General features: G+C 35.7%; 1 protein-coding gene across 1 annotated transcript in view; it reads left to right on the forward strand.

The window, feature by feature from the left end:
- Positions 1 to 5,720: 5,720 nt before the first annotated feature.
- The window catches only part of Tudor-SN (Staphylococcal nuclease domain-containing protein 1), a 36,688-nt gene continuing 26,505 nt past the window's right edge, over positions 5,721 to 15,903 (forward strand). Inside the window, exons 1-4 of the mRNA XM_069830205.1 lie at positions 5,721 to 6,042; positions 6,261 to 6,379; positions 6,493 to 6,635; positions 6,736 to 6,899. Of these exons, the coding sequence (XP_069686306.1) occupies positions 5,998 to 6,042; positions 6,261 to 6,379; positions 6,493 to 6,635; positions 6,736 to 6,899 (471 nt within the window). The 5' untranslated portion in view covers positions 5,721 to 5,997. The remainder of the gene's footprint in view (positions 6,043 to 6,260; positions 6,380 to 6,492; positions 6,636 to 6,735; positions 6,900 to 15,903) is intronic.

Genomic DNA, 15,903 nt, shown 5'->3' on the forward strand with positions numbered 1-15,903 from the left:
CAACCATTTGCTGTTCAGAAGATGTATACATTGTTGCATGAGGTTTTTTTACTAATGGCGGATACTTGACTCTTCATCATTCACCCATATGAAACCAATTGTGTAGGACAATTTACCGACAGGGTTGTTGCCCAGAGTGTACCATAACCCATAAGATATTGGTCTGTGCTACACCTGCGATGAGATGTGATGAGATGATGATGGAGATTTGTTGGGATAGCACAGAGGAACCGGAGCTCCCAGAGAAAACCCCTGTGTTACCTGAGCCATGGGCTTGCTCAACACAAGTCATAAATCAGGGGTATGCCAGGGATCGAACCTGGATCCACAGGATGAGTCCATGGACCACCATGATGGCAGTTTGGATTGTATGCAACAGTTGTTCTTTGTCTTTGTTGGGTGAGGATTAGATTGCCAAGTTACATGACATTATGGTTATCTTTGGATGCAGTCGACTGGGCCTGTATAAAGGGAAATCTATGTCTTAATTATACTGTAGAAGGAAACATTAATTACATTCAGTAAACTAAATGCAAATAAATTTGGTACTGAAATAAAATCATTGAATATTTGCAAAAAAAAAAGTGTGACCTTAATTGTTGTCTTTTCTATAAATTCTAAAGTTGCAATTCTAGAAATAATATCAAGCGAAATTTCAGGGTACAACAATTAGGAAACTGTTGAGGAGATACCTAACAGCTCTGGCCAAAAGAAAAAGCTTTCAGTATCCAGTAACTGGAAATACCTAGCAATAGATAGAACAGAGTGGAGGTGCTCTATGAGATCAGTGTTGAATCGCCATGCTCCATGATTGATTGATTGATTGACAGGTAATCTGAATGATTACTGTATTGCACCTTCAGTGCGTAGCCATCATATCAGAACAGTGAACTGTGCCAATATCTAAATTATGGTTTATTTAATGACGCAACTGCAGAGATTTTATCAGCATCACTATTGTGCCGGAATTTTGTCCCTAAGGAGTTCTTTTACATGCCAGTAAATCTGCTGACATGAGGCTGTCGCATTTAAGCACACTTGAATGCCATCGACCTGGGCTGGGATCGAACCCGCAACCTTGAGCATAGAAGGCCAGCGCTATACCAACTATGCTACCCAGGCCGACGCCAATATCTATAAGGGTACAAAACAGATATAGTAACACAAAGTGAAGTTGGCACATCGATGTTAGAGATGTTTGGGAATTTTTCGGTGACAATGCATCGAAAATAAATTTAAAAAAAAATTGTATGATATTTCTATATTGTAGTACTACTATTTCGGTGGGAATTTCGTGAAATAAATTGTCAATTAGATATATATGGTTTTTTAGCGGAGGGAGGGAGGGGGGGCTTACATATAAGCATGGCCAAAATATAAACTAAGCATGATTTCTGTACTGTCCACATAAAGATTTATGTGACAGTCGGTGAGTAATTTTTCGTCTGTGCAGAAAAGCCTCTCTCACTGTCCATTAGATGTAGAGACCCACAATGCCTGCAAAAAAATTCACTGTCGTCCTCTTATTCCCCAAAACCTCTTTGCATCAAAATATAGCCTCTGGTGCATAATATTGCACCAAAGATTGAGGAATGTTGTTTGTAACCCAGCATTCTTCAGTCTTTGCTGCAGTCAACTACAGAAATTGATCTTTTTCGATAACCATAAAGATAGTAAAAATGAGTATACACAATATCCTTGGAGAAAATATAGAAATATTGGTGTTACCAAGCGATTGACAAATTAATTGAAACAAAAGTCACAGACATCTTCTAACACTATTGAATAAAGTTTTGCTGCATATTTTGTAGTTTTTGCGATAGAGGGGAAATATTTCGTGTTTATTTACATATTTCGCGAGTTTGTTTTCCTTAAAAATATAGTAGTTTAGATATCTAGAAGGGTAAATTTAACAGTGAAAGTAATTGTAGAAAATTTCGCGTGTATCGCTATTACCAAAGGAATCGAACCACAGGCCGCTTGGTTGGGAAATGCATGCACTATCAACTGAGCTATAGTGACGGGTATAGATATTTATAATATAATGCAAGTAGTCTAATACTATAGACATATAATAAATTGTATTTTGCTTAACCAGGCGATTCATATTTTATTAACTGCTGATATTAAAAGTATTATAAATCTGTTTCCTGAAATTTTCGAGTGTTGAACAAACTATGCACACTTTCACATTGTGATATTTCAGTAATACTCCGCTGGACCTTGGTAGGCATCTGTCTTTCCCCACTAGCTCTAGAAGTAATATCAGCAAACAGGGAAGAGATGCTGCACTTTTAATCTAGAATGCATAGAGAATGAATGTAGATTGAAGAAACCCCTGATAATAGGATGAGTGTTGAAAAGTCAACTCCTCTTATAAATAGAATCATAAATTAGGTAGGATGTCTGTTTAGTACAACTTACGTAATCTGTTTTGTGTAATGAAATGGCCTTGACTCAAGATAAAAAGCTCTCCCATGGACTTGTTCGTCTAGTCATTTGCCAATATTTATTCTTCTCTTTTTACTAGCTAGAAGTACGCCTTAAAGTACTGCCCCCTTCTGTTTTTCCTTATTACAGGACTGTAACCAGCTATAAAATATCTGGGAAGGTGAGGCAGCCAAAGAATGGCAAATATATTTTAAAGTGAAAAGGCTTACATAACAACAACCATGTAATTTTTCATATACTGCATATAATCTTACAGAAAAAAAAAATTATAGAAATATTAGTAAAATTAATTTTCGAAAACTAACTTCCTCACTCTCTCGTACCAAATTTCTTGAAGAAGCAGCAGCAGTAGTAGTAGAAGAAGACAATAATAATAATAATTTAATCTTGGTTTTTGTGTAACAATGTAATTTTAAAAATTTAGGAGAACCAACCATAGTCCATTATTATGGCTCTAATAAAAATGTATTATTATTATTATTATTATTCACACGAGACCAAACCATTAGAATGTTAAACAGAAAATCTATATATTTATGAATATGCAAATGAAACAGAAATTTGTAGGGGAACTCTAATTATTTTTTGAGGGAGCTACTCACTGATATGGTCCTGCATTATTAGATTTCTATCTTCAGATTATGAGCACCATTTTATGAACAGGTCACAACATAGCTAAAAAAAATGCAGTTAAGATACACATTTAAAAGATCGCAGAGCATTCTACAAATCCCCATAATTGTGTGTAGCATTTAAGTGGTTGGCAGTTGTTTGATTTCAAATAATCGCACGTCACCACTTGATGAGAATCAGCATAATCATAAAACAAAGAATTTGAATTCTTAATGAATATCGTAACCAGTGCAAGAAAATAAATGCACCATTAGCTGCTCAAGCCACTAGTAATATCTTGAATGTAATACATGAATGATATCCGAACTTCATTTATTTTTCCAATAGTATGTTGTGGGTTGCATCGGCCTGCTGCCACTAAGGAGCAATGATATGTTGCAAGTTGCATTGTTGCTCTCCTGCTAAGGAACAAGATACGTGCAGAAATAGGCATGGACATTTTCCCGAATAGAAATGTTTCACTTAAAAAAAAAATTAGTACTTGTAAGACAGTGATTTAGTTTTATTAATTTATTGTTTTTATGTCTGTGGTAAATTTAACTTTTTTAAATCCTAGTTTATTTTTACCGGTACTGCACGAGATATTTATTAATTTTGAAAGTAAGTTTTTAATTTTGTACTTTAAAAAAAATATTACAAGCTGCTCCACAATTCGTATCCAGATATAAATTAAAGGTTTTATAGTCTTTAAGAACTGAGCTTCTTTACAATATACAAAGTAACCTATTAGAATAATTTTTATTTTAGTAGGTTATTTTACGACGCTTTATTAACATCTTGGGTTATTTAGCATCTGAATGAGATGAAGGTGATAATGCCGGTGAAATGAGTCCGGAGTCCAGCACCGAAAGTTACCCAGCATTTCCTCATATTGGGTTGAGGGAAAACCCCAGAAAAAACCTCAACCAGATAACTTGTCCCTACCGGGAATCGAACCTGGGCCACCTGGTTTCGCGGCCAGACGTACTAACCATTACTCCACAGGTGTGGACTGAACCTATTAGAATAAGATAGACTCTGATTTTATTGTTTACCCAATTATGTTTGATGCATTTCTTTGAAATGTATAACCCTATTACTCATCCATCTTAGAAACCTCTCAGTGAGAAATGGCACACAACTCATAATATCACTAGTTTGAATCTCTAATGAGAAATGATGATAGTAGAAGGTAAGTAGGGGACAGCATGAAGAGGTGGCTGAAGAAATGTATCCTGTGAAATAGATGTACTTGCATAATGTTAGAACTTCCCACATAGTGTGCCATGGAAGGGGTCAGTGAAGAAGGAACAAATCTTGTTTGAATTGATGAAAGCAAGTAAGAGAAGCATTTTACAATATTTGCACAGTGAGGATGGCACCTCAGCTAGTCTTGAATACATTGAATACCAAATTGTATCTAAAGACTCGACTATTTGGCTTACAATTCACATAGTTCAGTCAGCTAATTCAGGGTTGCTAGTAGGGACAAACAGCATTCTCAGAAGTTAGTTTTTTTTTACTTTCAATATATTTCGTAGATTTTTTCTTAGACATACTGTGTTTACGACCATGTATATTTTCCACGTATGTTGGTTACAATCTATTGAGGGAGGAGTGGGGACATAATCAGCACAATGCTATTTTCAAAATTAAACTATGGGTATCGAAGTGTCTTGTGCATACTGGGATGAAAACCAGGGTGTTTCTGAGCTCGACCTAAAACTACAGAATGTCTACAGGTATGGTATTACTATTGTTTTAGTCAACTGTCCGAAGACAGGCCTGGACCCCATAAGTGACACCATCAAGGCATCCCTCGTGAGGCAACTAGGCCAGGAGATAATGGGGTAGGGTAGCCCCCTCCACTGCACACATAGCCAATTAGCTACATGCATACAAACGATTGTTCTTCCTCTGATACATCGTCAAGCCAGAACTTCAATCAGAGGATTTTTTTTTTTCCGAAAAAAAATTAACGCTGTAAATATTAATTAATCAAGAGGAAAGCTATTTTCAAATCTTCAATGCAAACAGATCCGTTTTATTAAATTTTGCAGTCAATTTTGTTTTGTTATGTGCAGGGGGAAGAGTTCTGATTTACAGAGGCTGAAAATTATCAACTTGTTTGCGGGAAATTGTGTTAATTTTTATAAACACATAAAATTATTAAAGATTTAAGGGTATTTGAAGTTCTTCATGCTATGCTTAAACGTACCTACATAAAAAATTCTAATAAAAATGAATGGGCATTGCCGAAGGCTCTGGCATTGCTGATTGTCAACTTTTTAGAGCATTTCTCAGCTCGTCCTGAATGAATTTGCGTATTTGGACAATAGCCAAAATTAAAATGTAGCATTTACCTACAGCGAAAAGCCGTGTCACACTATTGCTAACCTCGAAACTCGAAACAGACCGGCGCAATGACCCTACTTGCCCACCTTCACCAGAAATAATGTCACATTGATTGTTTTGGAAATGTTTAAATTATATATTGCACACGTTAAATTATATTATAGTACGAAAATTCGTAATATAATACCAATAATACTGAATTTTAAGATTAAAATAAGATAAATATGATCATATTACGATCAAAATGAAATTATTACAAGAAATTCTTTTAGAGAGGCCGCCAAAGTACACCGACCCAAGACAACATTTGCTTCGTATATCGGACACTAGATGGTACTTAAAGTGGTTCGTCTGCCACATCAGCAACACGACAAATTGGGGCCCAGGTGACGTGTGGCTGAATGAAAGTATTGTTATTTTCGTTATCTATCTTGCTATAAATCATACATAAAACTAAATAGTGCCTTATAAAGTTTGTTTTCCCCATATACGTTTCTTTGCGCACCCGAATAGACAGGAAGACGCGACTGACGTCACGTGACCACGATCTTTTTCAGCACACTGCATGGGCACAGCAACATGAGCACACCACAACCGAAAACAATTCAGGGGATTGTGAAACAGGTAGCTAAGATAATGAGGTTTCGAGTTAACGTATATGTTTACAAATATCTGTTTAATGTATTTAAAGATTTCGAACTGATGTATTATTGATTATCCATTCACACGAAGCAGACGATCATGCCCTGTTGGCAACATAATCAGAAAGCATGGGCGATTTCACATATGGGCATCAATTACATGTTAGGAAGAGCATATTGTGACGAATTTCTGTTTTACAGGTCCTTTCTGGGGACTCTGTGATCATAAGAGGACAACCGAAAGGAGGCCCTCCGCCAGAGAAGACAATTAGTCTCTCCAATATCGTAGCACCGAAGTTGGGTCGTCGTGCTATTAGCAAGTAAATTGCCTGAACTTTATGCAATGTACCGTAGCTGTGATATAATAATTATATAATTTGAGTCTACGTATTTAAATGTGTTATAATTTTCAGTATGATAATTACTTTCGCAGTGCCGAGGAGACCAAAGACGAACCATATGCATGGGAGGCAAGAGAGTTCTTGCGGAAGAAACTTATTGGCGAAAACGTTTGGATTATTGTAGAGAAACCTCCCAATACATCAAGAGAATACGGCTGCATCTACCTTGGCAAAGGTAAATGAATTTAAATTTGTTGTTTACACTTTGTGTCATTTTTCGTGTTGTCATTTATCATTAGATGGTATATTCAAATTTCCGCACTCATTGTTTATAGATACTGCAAGTGGAGAAAATGTAACGGAGTCTTTGGTATCGGAAGGATTAGCTACTGTCCGTCGTGAAGGAATTCGTCAGGGTCCAGAGCAACAACGCCTCATTGAACTGGAAGACGCAGCGAAGGCTGCTGGCAAGGGAAAGTGGGCCTCTACAGGAAGCCAGGTAATTGAACTCTCCTTCATAATTCCTGGTTTTCCTGTGTTCATTGTAATTTTTTTTCAGCATAGGTTTGGGCCATAAATATAAAACTCGATTGTGTGTTGTCTTAAATTAACAAATTTTTAGAGTTTCAAGAGGGCGAACACAACACAACTTTTAAGTATTTAAAAGTGAACATCAAGTGTCCCATTGTATTGCGTCGTTTAGGAATGTAAAATAAACTGTTGCGGCAGTCATTTTTTTAACATTGGATTAAGAACTTAATTGTTTCATTTTACGTAAGTTTGTAACTAGACATGACATTTTTTGGGCGTGAAAAACTTGGAAAGTTGAAGCAATTTTCACATAATTTTATTTTCAAGCATAATGTGATATAAAACATCACTAATGAGGCAAACAAGCGAGGTAATAATGGGGTAGAGTGGCCAGTTCCTTTCCCCCTCCATTGCATACATTGCTGACTAGTAACATTTCACAAATCAGACTTCAGATGCATATAAACAATATTTTTCTTGCTCTGACACACCTCGTCAAGTGAGATGTACTGCCTGATAATAGATGTACATAGCCAGAACCTCAATCAGAGGTAATTTAAATGTTCAATAAATATTATTACTAGTAAGTCTTGACTGTGTAATTTGAAGGAAAAACACATCACACATAAGAGCGTAGTTATAAGGCAGAAAAGAATATGGTGCATTAAATTAATTTGATAACACAATCTCAAGGGGAGAAAATGGAACTCTCTGCATCATAATCCACAGTTAATTCCCGATGTACCACGAAAATCGTCTGTAGCTGCATTTAGATTGGCAACAGGCATGATTGTTTGGCCAAACACCTGCATAGAATTGGAATATATCAGTCCTCTAACTGTCCATTGTGCAACTCAAACCAAGAAATGGATTCGGAACACCTCAAAATCTGTGCTTCAGTGGCTGGTCATGATAATATCTTTGAAAAATATTGGAGTGCAAGAGGTCAAATGACTTTATTGTCAAACGCCTGGCATTAGAAAACAACAACATTAAATTACCCAACATAACCTAAAACCACAAGCATAGTTCAAGTGGTAGCGTGTTTGCTGCTGATCCGGAGTTTTGCTCGGGTGTGGGTTCGTTTCACAGCTGGACTGATTACCTGGTTGGGTTTTTTCAAAGGTTTTCCCCAACTGTAAGACGAATGTTAGATAATCTATAGCTAATCCTCGGCCACATCTCACTATTACCAATACCATCGACACTAAATAACTAGTTGTTAAATAACATGGTAAAAAATAACCTAAATAAATTAATTAAATACACCATGATTATTCTGAACTTTACATTTCTTTGTAGTTGAGTTAGCTCTGTGATAGCGCATCTGCCTCCAGACTAGCCAGCCCGGGTTCGATTCCTGGTGGAGTCAGAAATTTTCATGTAAAATTTCTACCTTGGGACTAGGAGAGATGGCAGCAGTGCACAACTTATAATCACTAGATTATGCACCAATATGTCTGGGTTAAATCCCAAATCTCTCCGCAGTGCATAGGAAGAGAAGGCATATGTCACTGTTTATAGTGATTCGTCCGTCGGATGGGGACGTTAAACCTGGCAGCCCTCTTAATGCTATTTGACAGGAGGAGGCTATGTTCTGGCATCAGGTTTCCCCTTCTCTCTTCCTCACCTACATCATCATCATCATCATCATCATCCTTATCCATTCCCTACACTACACTGACACGAACACTTACACATACACTCATCCTAGTACATGACATAACTCTTCACAGATATACATCATGCATAACGTGGCCTGCCAAAGTGGTGTGCAACTTGAAAATGGGTCACAGTCCTGCCATCTATGTGCAGTATGCAGAACCCGAATCGCGCAAGTGAAATGGGTAGGCATTAGACACACATACACATTTCTTTGTTTGAAATGTGTCGTCATGGCAACTATACATCTAATGACTTCATATGTTGTTGCCAACTCTGACCTCTATATCGTTATTTTGTTTGCATTCGAAATTTGTATCAGATAATGATAAATTAAGTTGAAATTGACACTCAGTTCTTGTTAATTTATATTAACAGTTGAATGAAGATTTTTATTTTTCACCTTAGTAACGTCATGTAACTTATAATACAGTAATGCTGAACTTGAGATATTTTACTCAAGTCCACACCTGTGGAGTAATGGTCAGCGCGTCTGGCCGCGAAACCAGGTGGCCCGGGTTCGAATCCCGGTCAGGGCAAGTTACCTGGTTGAGGTTTTTTCCAGGGTTTTCCCTCAACCCAATACGAGCAAATGCTGGGTAACTTTCGGTGCTGGACCCTGGACTCATTTCACCGGCATTATCACCTTCATATCATTCAGACGCTAAATAATGTAGATGTTGATAGAGCGTCGTAAAATAACCAAATCAAATAAAAAATATTTTACTCAAAGAAACACGGAAATTTTTTGAATGCTTATCTTGAGTAAACTTATTTTATTAATTACAATGCTGTAGACAATAACTATTAATGTTATTTCCCTTTTCTGAGATTCCTCAGTGCTCAAGTTGTTTCCTAACTAAAATTCTACGGATTCGTTGATACAAAATAAATAGCTATTACAAATTATACCAGCTGCAAGTGCTATGATATATCGCCCCCTGTCATTTATATTTGCACTAAAATTGTTAACTTGCTGATATTAGAACTCTTTTAGGTTATGTCATTATAACTGCTAGACTGTGATCTATGTTCGAATCAGTAATGAGTATGTTTTGTATTGGATGACATTGCACTTTCATCAAGTCGTTCAACAAGATTTCATCAATGTTTATCAGAACCTGTTTTTAAATTCACTTATGAAATCAATCAATGCTCATCAAATTCATTGCATTTTAAATTGATGAATGTGATGAATTATAGATGAGATGTGATTGTTTACCCTATGTACAGCTTAGCAGACGATGATAGATGTTTGTTAATATCAAAAATAAACAGTGTATACAAAGGCTTTTGATGAATGCATTATGTTCATGTCAGAAAATAAAACCGTTAATCGAAATCAAAAATGGTTTCTAAAATAGAAAACAGTGTATTTTATTAATTTAATTAAGTAAAAGAAGAAAATTAACATATCAAAAAAAGAGACATAACATTGTTCAAATTACAGTAACAATGAATCTGTAATGTCATTAGCATTCATCAATGAAAAAGTCAGATGAATTAGCAGTGAATTAAACATTTTGCCCTATGCTTTAAGCTATATGTCATTTCTGAATGCTGTTCGTATTTGCTCGGAATTTTCACAGGTTATTTCAACTATAGTTATTACTTCTTGAGTTCGGTCTAGACTTTTTTACATTACACTTGCATTTATGTACATTTTCGATATCTGTTTACAGTGTAATTTCTATCATTGTCAATTTATTCCACAAATCTGTAATAGATGTTGAAATGAAAATAATCAAATCCTTTATATGCGGATGTTATAATGACAAGTTTAAAAAAATAAGACCTAGTTACAGTATATAGCTAAACATCCTTCTAAAAGATTATAAGAATCCTATAGATTCAAAATCCCCTATATCCACCTTCAGAAATTAAAGGATTTTGACAGTAACTAGTGGCAAATAGAGTGACTTTTAACAAACCTTTTGCTTTAAATTAGTGACTTTTTTGAATTCAAACTAATAAATCGTTAGAATTCATTCTTAGCAAGCAGTATGTGGGCATAACTCAGTTCTGAACAAATTGGTTTTTAGGGGGTTTTGAATCTAGAGGATTCATAACTGAATCTGGGATTTAAAGGTGAATGTCTGTTTTATTTCTGAAACATCAATACAAAAATTTTAAATACAGTATGTCTATATTTTATGAAAAAATTATTACATTTGATAGAATTTTATAGTACCTTAAAATGCCTAATTTGGTTCTTAATCCCTGTATCATTTTCAAAGTTGGCAACGTTTATAATATTTTTACTACTACAATAAAGTGTTCTGCCACTGCACAAAAACTAATACCGTAATAAAAATAGTTCAATCTTAAACTCTAAAATGCAATATCAACATTTTCAATTATAAACAGATGTTTTTCAACTTCAAAAATTGTGACATATGGGCACTGTGGTGGTAATATTATTTATTACAGACTCAGTGGATTGTGTGTTGTAGGAAAATCGAGGTTTTTCAGTGCGGAGACGTGTGAATAAAGTCAATAGGAACAGTGAAGAGTTGTGTGATGAAATTTTAATGAGAGACATAAGTAAGTTTCAGCCATGCCTCCCTGAACTCTGTATAGATCGTTATTTCTCTGCTTACAAAATGATATTGACAGACAAAAGACGAAGTTTGAAAGTGGACAGTTTGGTGAATATTGTTATGTATTGCAAAGCAAATTGTGTGTTTTAATTTTTCATTCCATAACTTGAGTTTATTAATTTTTCATTAAATATTTTAGTATTGATCAATTAATAATATTTGTGACCTTATTATTTAATAATTGAATCTGAATAAAATTGAGTGCTTTATTATTTTTTTCAATTATTTAAGTTTCTACGTATTAGGAAAAGGAAAAATAATGAGGTCCTGTTTAAATATTTTAAGTGTTTATTTTATTATTTTAGGATCTAATTTTTATATTTTTAGAGTCTGTTTTAGGCGTCTAAACATACACTTTTAGTGCATGAAAATCCCAGGCCTAATTATACCTCTGAACAAAATTATGTATTACAAGAAATATCCCTCTTCCAATTTCGAGATGCCCTTATCTCCTCAGATTGTATTAAATAAATTATTATACCACTTCACCTTACTTGCCTTACTTTGTACACCCCTAACATTGTCCGCAAGTTAATATATTGCCTGGCTGTTATTTAATCTAATCCATAATTTATGTCAATTCTTTTGCCTTGTACAATGAATTATTACATTTTTATTGATTTTCATTTTACATGCTCATGAAACATTCATGAACTTAACTTTTTTTTACTCATTCTAATTTCACCTATTAGAGTTTTCCAAGTGAAAAGTTCAATTGAATATTGATTTTTTTTTAAATGATCGTGAGACGAAGTCTTTCATTAATGATTAGTGCACAACTTCATTTTCCCTGTGAATCATTTAAAAGCAATCATTAATGAGGAACATGTGGGAAAATTACGTAATTCTGACCATTTCTTTGAAACAAGAAACTGGCAATGAGATTCATTTCGTTCCTGTTATGTAAACTTTTTCTGGAGGTTACAAGTGATATCAGTAAATAGTGACCTAGTAGCCATGGCAACGAAAAGAGCATAATACATTCCTACAATAGATTTTTGAACTATTTAACTTAAATTTTCACGAAAGATGAAATATTATTATGAACATAAATTGTAGGAACTTAGGCCTACTATATAAAATTTCAGAATTTAGTATTAAGGGCGTGAATTTAGGAATAGACTCTTGAATTGTATTCCCTTTTGCTGACTGCTGTAATAGGAACGTTGATAGCATTTTAATTTTCGCATGTATTTTCTTAGTCAGTTCATATGATATATGCAGTATATTATTTTATGAGTTGATTAATAGTACATGTGTTCGAGAATATTTTCAGCACATCTTTCCTAATCATGCCTATATTTATAATTCTGGAGCCTTGATTATGGATATTTAATTTACTACAGTTGTACTAGAAAACAATCTCTCCATGATACACATATAGCTACAGTGAAATATAATCTGCTTTCCAAACATTTGTACATACTTGATATTTAAATGAAAGATAAGGTAATCAGTGAGTGTATTTTCTTGTGATAAGTAGAGAATAACTCACTACACATTGATAAATAGCGTATATCTACACAGTGGCGCACCCACGGGAGGGAGGTTTAAGGGGAGGCTCAAGTTCCCCCAAATCGAAAAAAAAATAGGGGGAGGAGTAAGAAGAAAGTTTTTTAATGCCTTTACGTATCTGTATCTATTAATGTGGAAAGTGTGTGATCTTTGAAATATTTATTTTTAAATAGGCCTGTATATGAATGGGCTTTTTATAATATCTTTGTTGTGCTCGGGTGTGGGTTCGATTCCCGCTTGGTCTAATTTCCTGGTTGGGTTTTACCCAGGTTTTCCCCAACCATACGACAAATATCGGGTAATCTATGGCTAATTCCCCTCATTTCGTCAAATACAATCTCGCTATTACCAATTCCATCGACGCTAAATAACTTAGTAGTTGATACAGCGTCATTAAAAATAAAAAAATCCTTATTTTAGAAAAGTTCGAACTTTCGATAATGTTCGAAGTTCTTTAACTTTTATTCAGAGTATGTCTGGCAGCTCCAACCGACCAACTACATCTTATTGATACAGTCTGTACTTCTCAAACCATCCATGCTTTGCATAAGGATACAGCTTACACTTTTAATGATGCCCCCCAAACCATATTTCTGGGAGCGCCGCTGTAATCTACGTGATTTAAAGAATAAATTCTGCCCAGGCGATACAGAAGAAATTGGACAATATCTGCCCTTATTTCGTGTCTCAATTGGATTGCAAACATATTTTTTTTATCTTTAGTATTTCGTATAAAATTTAGAATATCTTATAACCCTCTTTCTTTCCTCCCCCACCCTTCAGCAGATCATACTTGATTTGTGATATGGACAGATGGTGAACTTTCATTTTTAACCCACTTTCTTTAAAACAGTGCAGTTCTTGCTGTGTTGTGTTACATGTTTTAACCCCTTTTTAGTTAAACAGATTACTTCTTCAAAACATTCAAAGACACACTAGTCGTAAGTATAGTCTGTCATTCATCAAATTCAACGTTTCTCAAACTTGGAGCTGTTGTGGACCACCATTTCCTCATGGACCGTCTGCCAAAATTAGTTTTTTTTTCTTCCTTTTTTTCAAACATATTTATAGAGCTACTTTTGGTTTTTTTTATTTTAGTAGGTTATTTTACGACGCTTTATCAACAGCTTACGTTATTTAGCGTCTGAATGAGATGAAGGTGATAGTGCCGGTGAAATGAGTCCGGGGTCCAACACCGAAAGTTACCCAGCATTTGCTCATATTGGGTTGAGGGAAAACACCGGAAAAAAACCTCAACCAGGTAACTTGCCCCGACTGGGAATCGAACCCGGGCCACCTGGTTTCACGGCCAGACTTGCTAACTGTTACTCCACAGGTGTGGATTATTTTTGGTAGGTAGGTGCTTTTAGGTTGGGAATTCAGGCGTTCAAACCTTTCTAGGTCTGTAAAATCTTCAGCATGGCTTCCTGTAGGAGGAAATCAAAGCTGTTAGTCCTGTATCATAGATTTATGGCATGTCCTTGATACAGGGCTCCAGGTTACTGTCAAAGGGCGAGTACCGAACGTCATTTCATTAATATAAAATAGTACGCAAGTTTTAATCCAGCTTGTGTTATATTACATTCGGAAAACAGGTATAATGGCTGGAGAATGGTCGTCATGCTAACCACATGATACTTCCGTTCTTGTTGGACGATCGTTCATCTCTCCTGAGATATGTGGACGTGACTGATTGGCCTTGGCTCTTAATGGGATTGGATATTGTATATAATATTTTTGTTAAACTTTTTGTTGAGATGAGTTATCTTTTTAGTTACACATTTCTAGTATGCATTTTGTAAAGAAAAGTAGCGACCACAGTGTTCATCATTTTTAAACACGTTTTCACTTCACACTGTGAATTGGTATCGGTTATAGGTGGGATAACCCTCGCGCACTTAAGCCACTGATTTGGGTGGGTCCATTGTACTAAGGTAGATGGGAAATGGCTGACAAATTTAGCCTAGATCCTTTCGTCAAGGACAGGGTTATTTTATGTGCCGCAAATCTCTCAGCTTTACTTCCCTCCCAAGGGAAACCATGCTATGAATATGGATATTATTGTCCTTTAAAATTCATTGCCTTGAGCTCGATTTGAACCCACAAAGCTGGGCTCGAACGGCTAGCAAAGTGACTGCTGAACTAGGGACTGTGACTCAATTTGCACCAGCAAATTGATATAAACGGCAAGTAGCCTTGGAAACATTCACATCTCCAGTTCACATAAACAAATAAACTGATAAAAATAACAAACACACTTCAGTGCTACCTAGTTATGCAGTTCACTTTAAAAAAATGGCGCAATTGTCAGAACAGAATTGGAGAATGGAAATGAACAGCATCATGACATAGATTAAATATAATTTACTGCAGAGTAATGCTCTGTGAGCCAGTGAAACACAGGGTGTACTTTTAAGAAAGAGAAAGTTGAGGTTAATCTGACTGTAATGTCTGAGATCTTGAAGTCTGCTACTAAAAGCTAGTATGCTGCCTCACTCAAATCCGACAGGTTTTAACATTGCTACAGGATGTTTAAAAATACAGTAAAATTCCGTTCATCCGAACTAAAGGGGATGGAGCTGTTTCAGACAACATGTTTTCGGAATGAAAATAAATTCCAACATGACGAAGACCATGGTAATAGGAAGAAAAGTGAAGAAGGTAAACTTGCGAATTCTAAATGAGGCAGTAAAGCAAGTGGACAGCTTCAAATACTAGGGGTGTACTATAAGCAGTAACATGAGCTGCTGCCAGGAAGTCAGAAGGAAGATAGCAATGGCAAAGGAAGCTTTTAATAGAAAAAGAAGCATCTTCTGCGGACCTCTGGAGAAAGAATTAAGGCAGAGACTGGTGAAGTGCTTTGTGTGGAGTTTGGCATTGTATGGGGCAGAGACACGAACATAACGACGAAGTGAAGAGAAGCGACTAGAAGCATTTTAAATGTGGATATGGAGAAGAATGGAGCGTGTGAAATGGACAGAGTAAGAAATGAAGCTGTACTGAAAGGAGTGGGTGAAGAAAGAATGATGCTGAAACTGATCAGGAAGAGGAAAAGGAATTGGTTATGCCAATGACTGAGAAGAAACTGCCTACTGAAGGATGCACTGGAAGGAATGGTGAACGGGAGAAGAGTTTGGGGCAGAAGAAGATATCAGATGATAGACGACATAAGATATATGGTTCATATGAGGAGAC

The sequence above is a fragment of the Periplaneta americana genome, chromosome 7 (assembly GCF_040183065.1).
Source record: "Periplaneta americana isolate PAMFEO1 chromosome 7, P.americana_PAMFEO1_priV1, whole genome shotgun sequence".
Classification (NCBI taxonomy): domain Eukaryota; kingdom Metazoa; phylum Arthropoda; class Insecta; order Blattodea; family Blattidae; genus Periplaneta; species Periplaneta americana.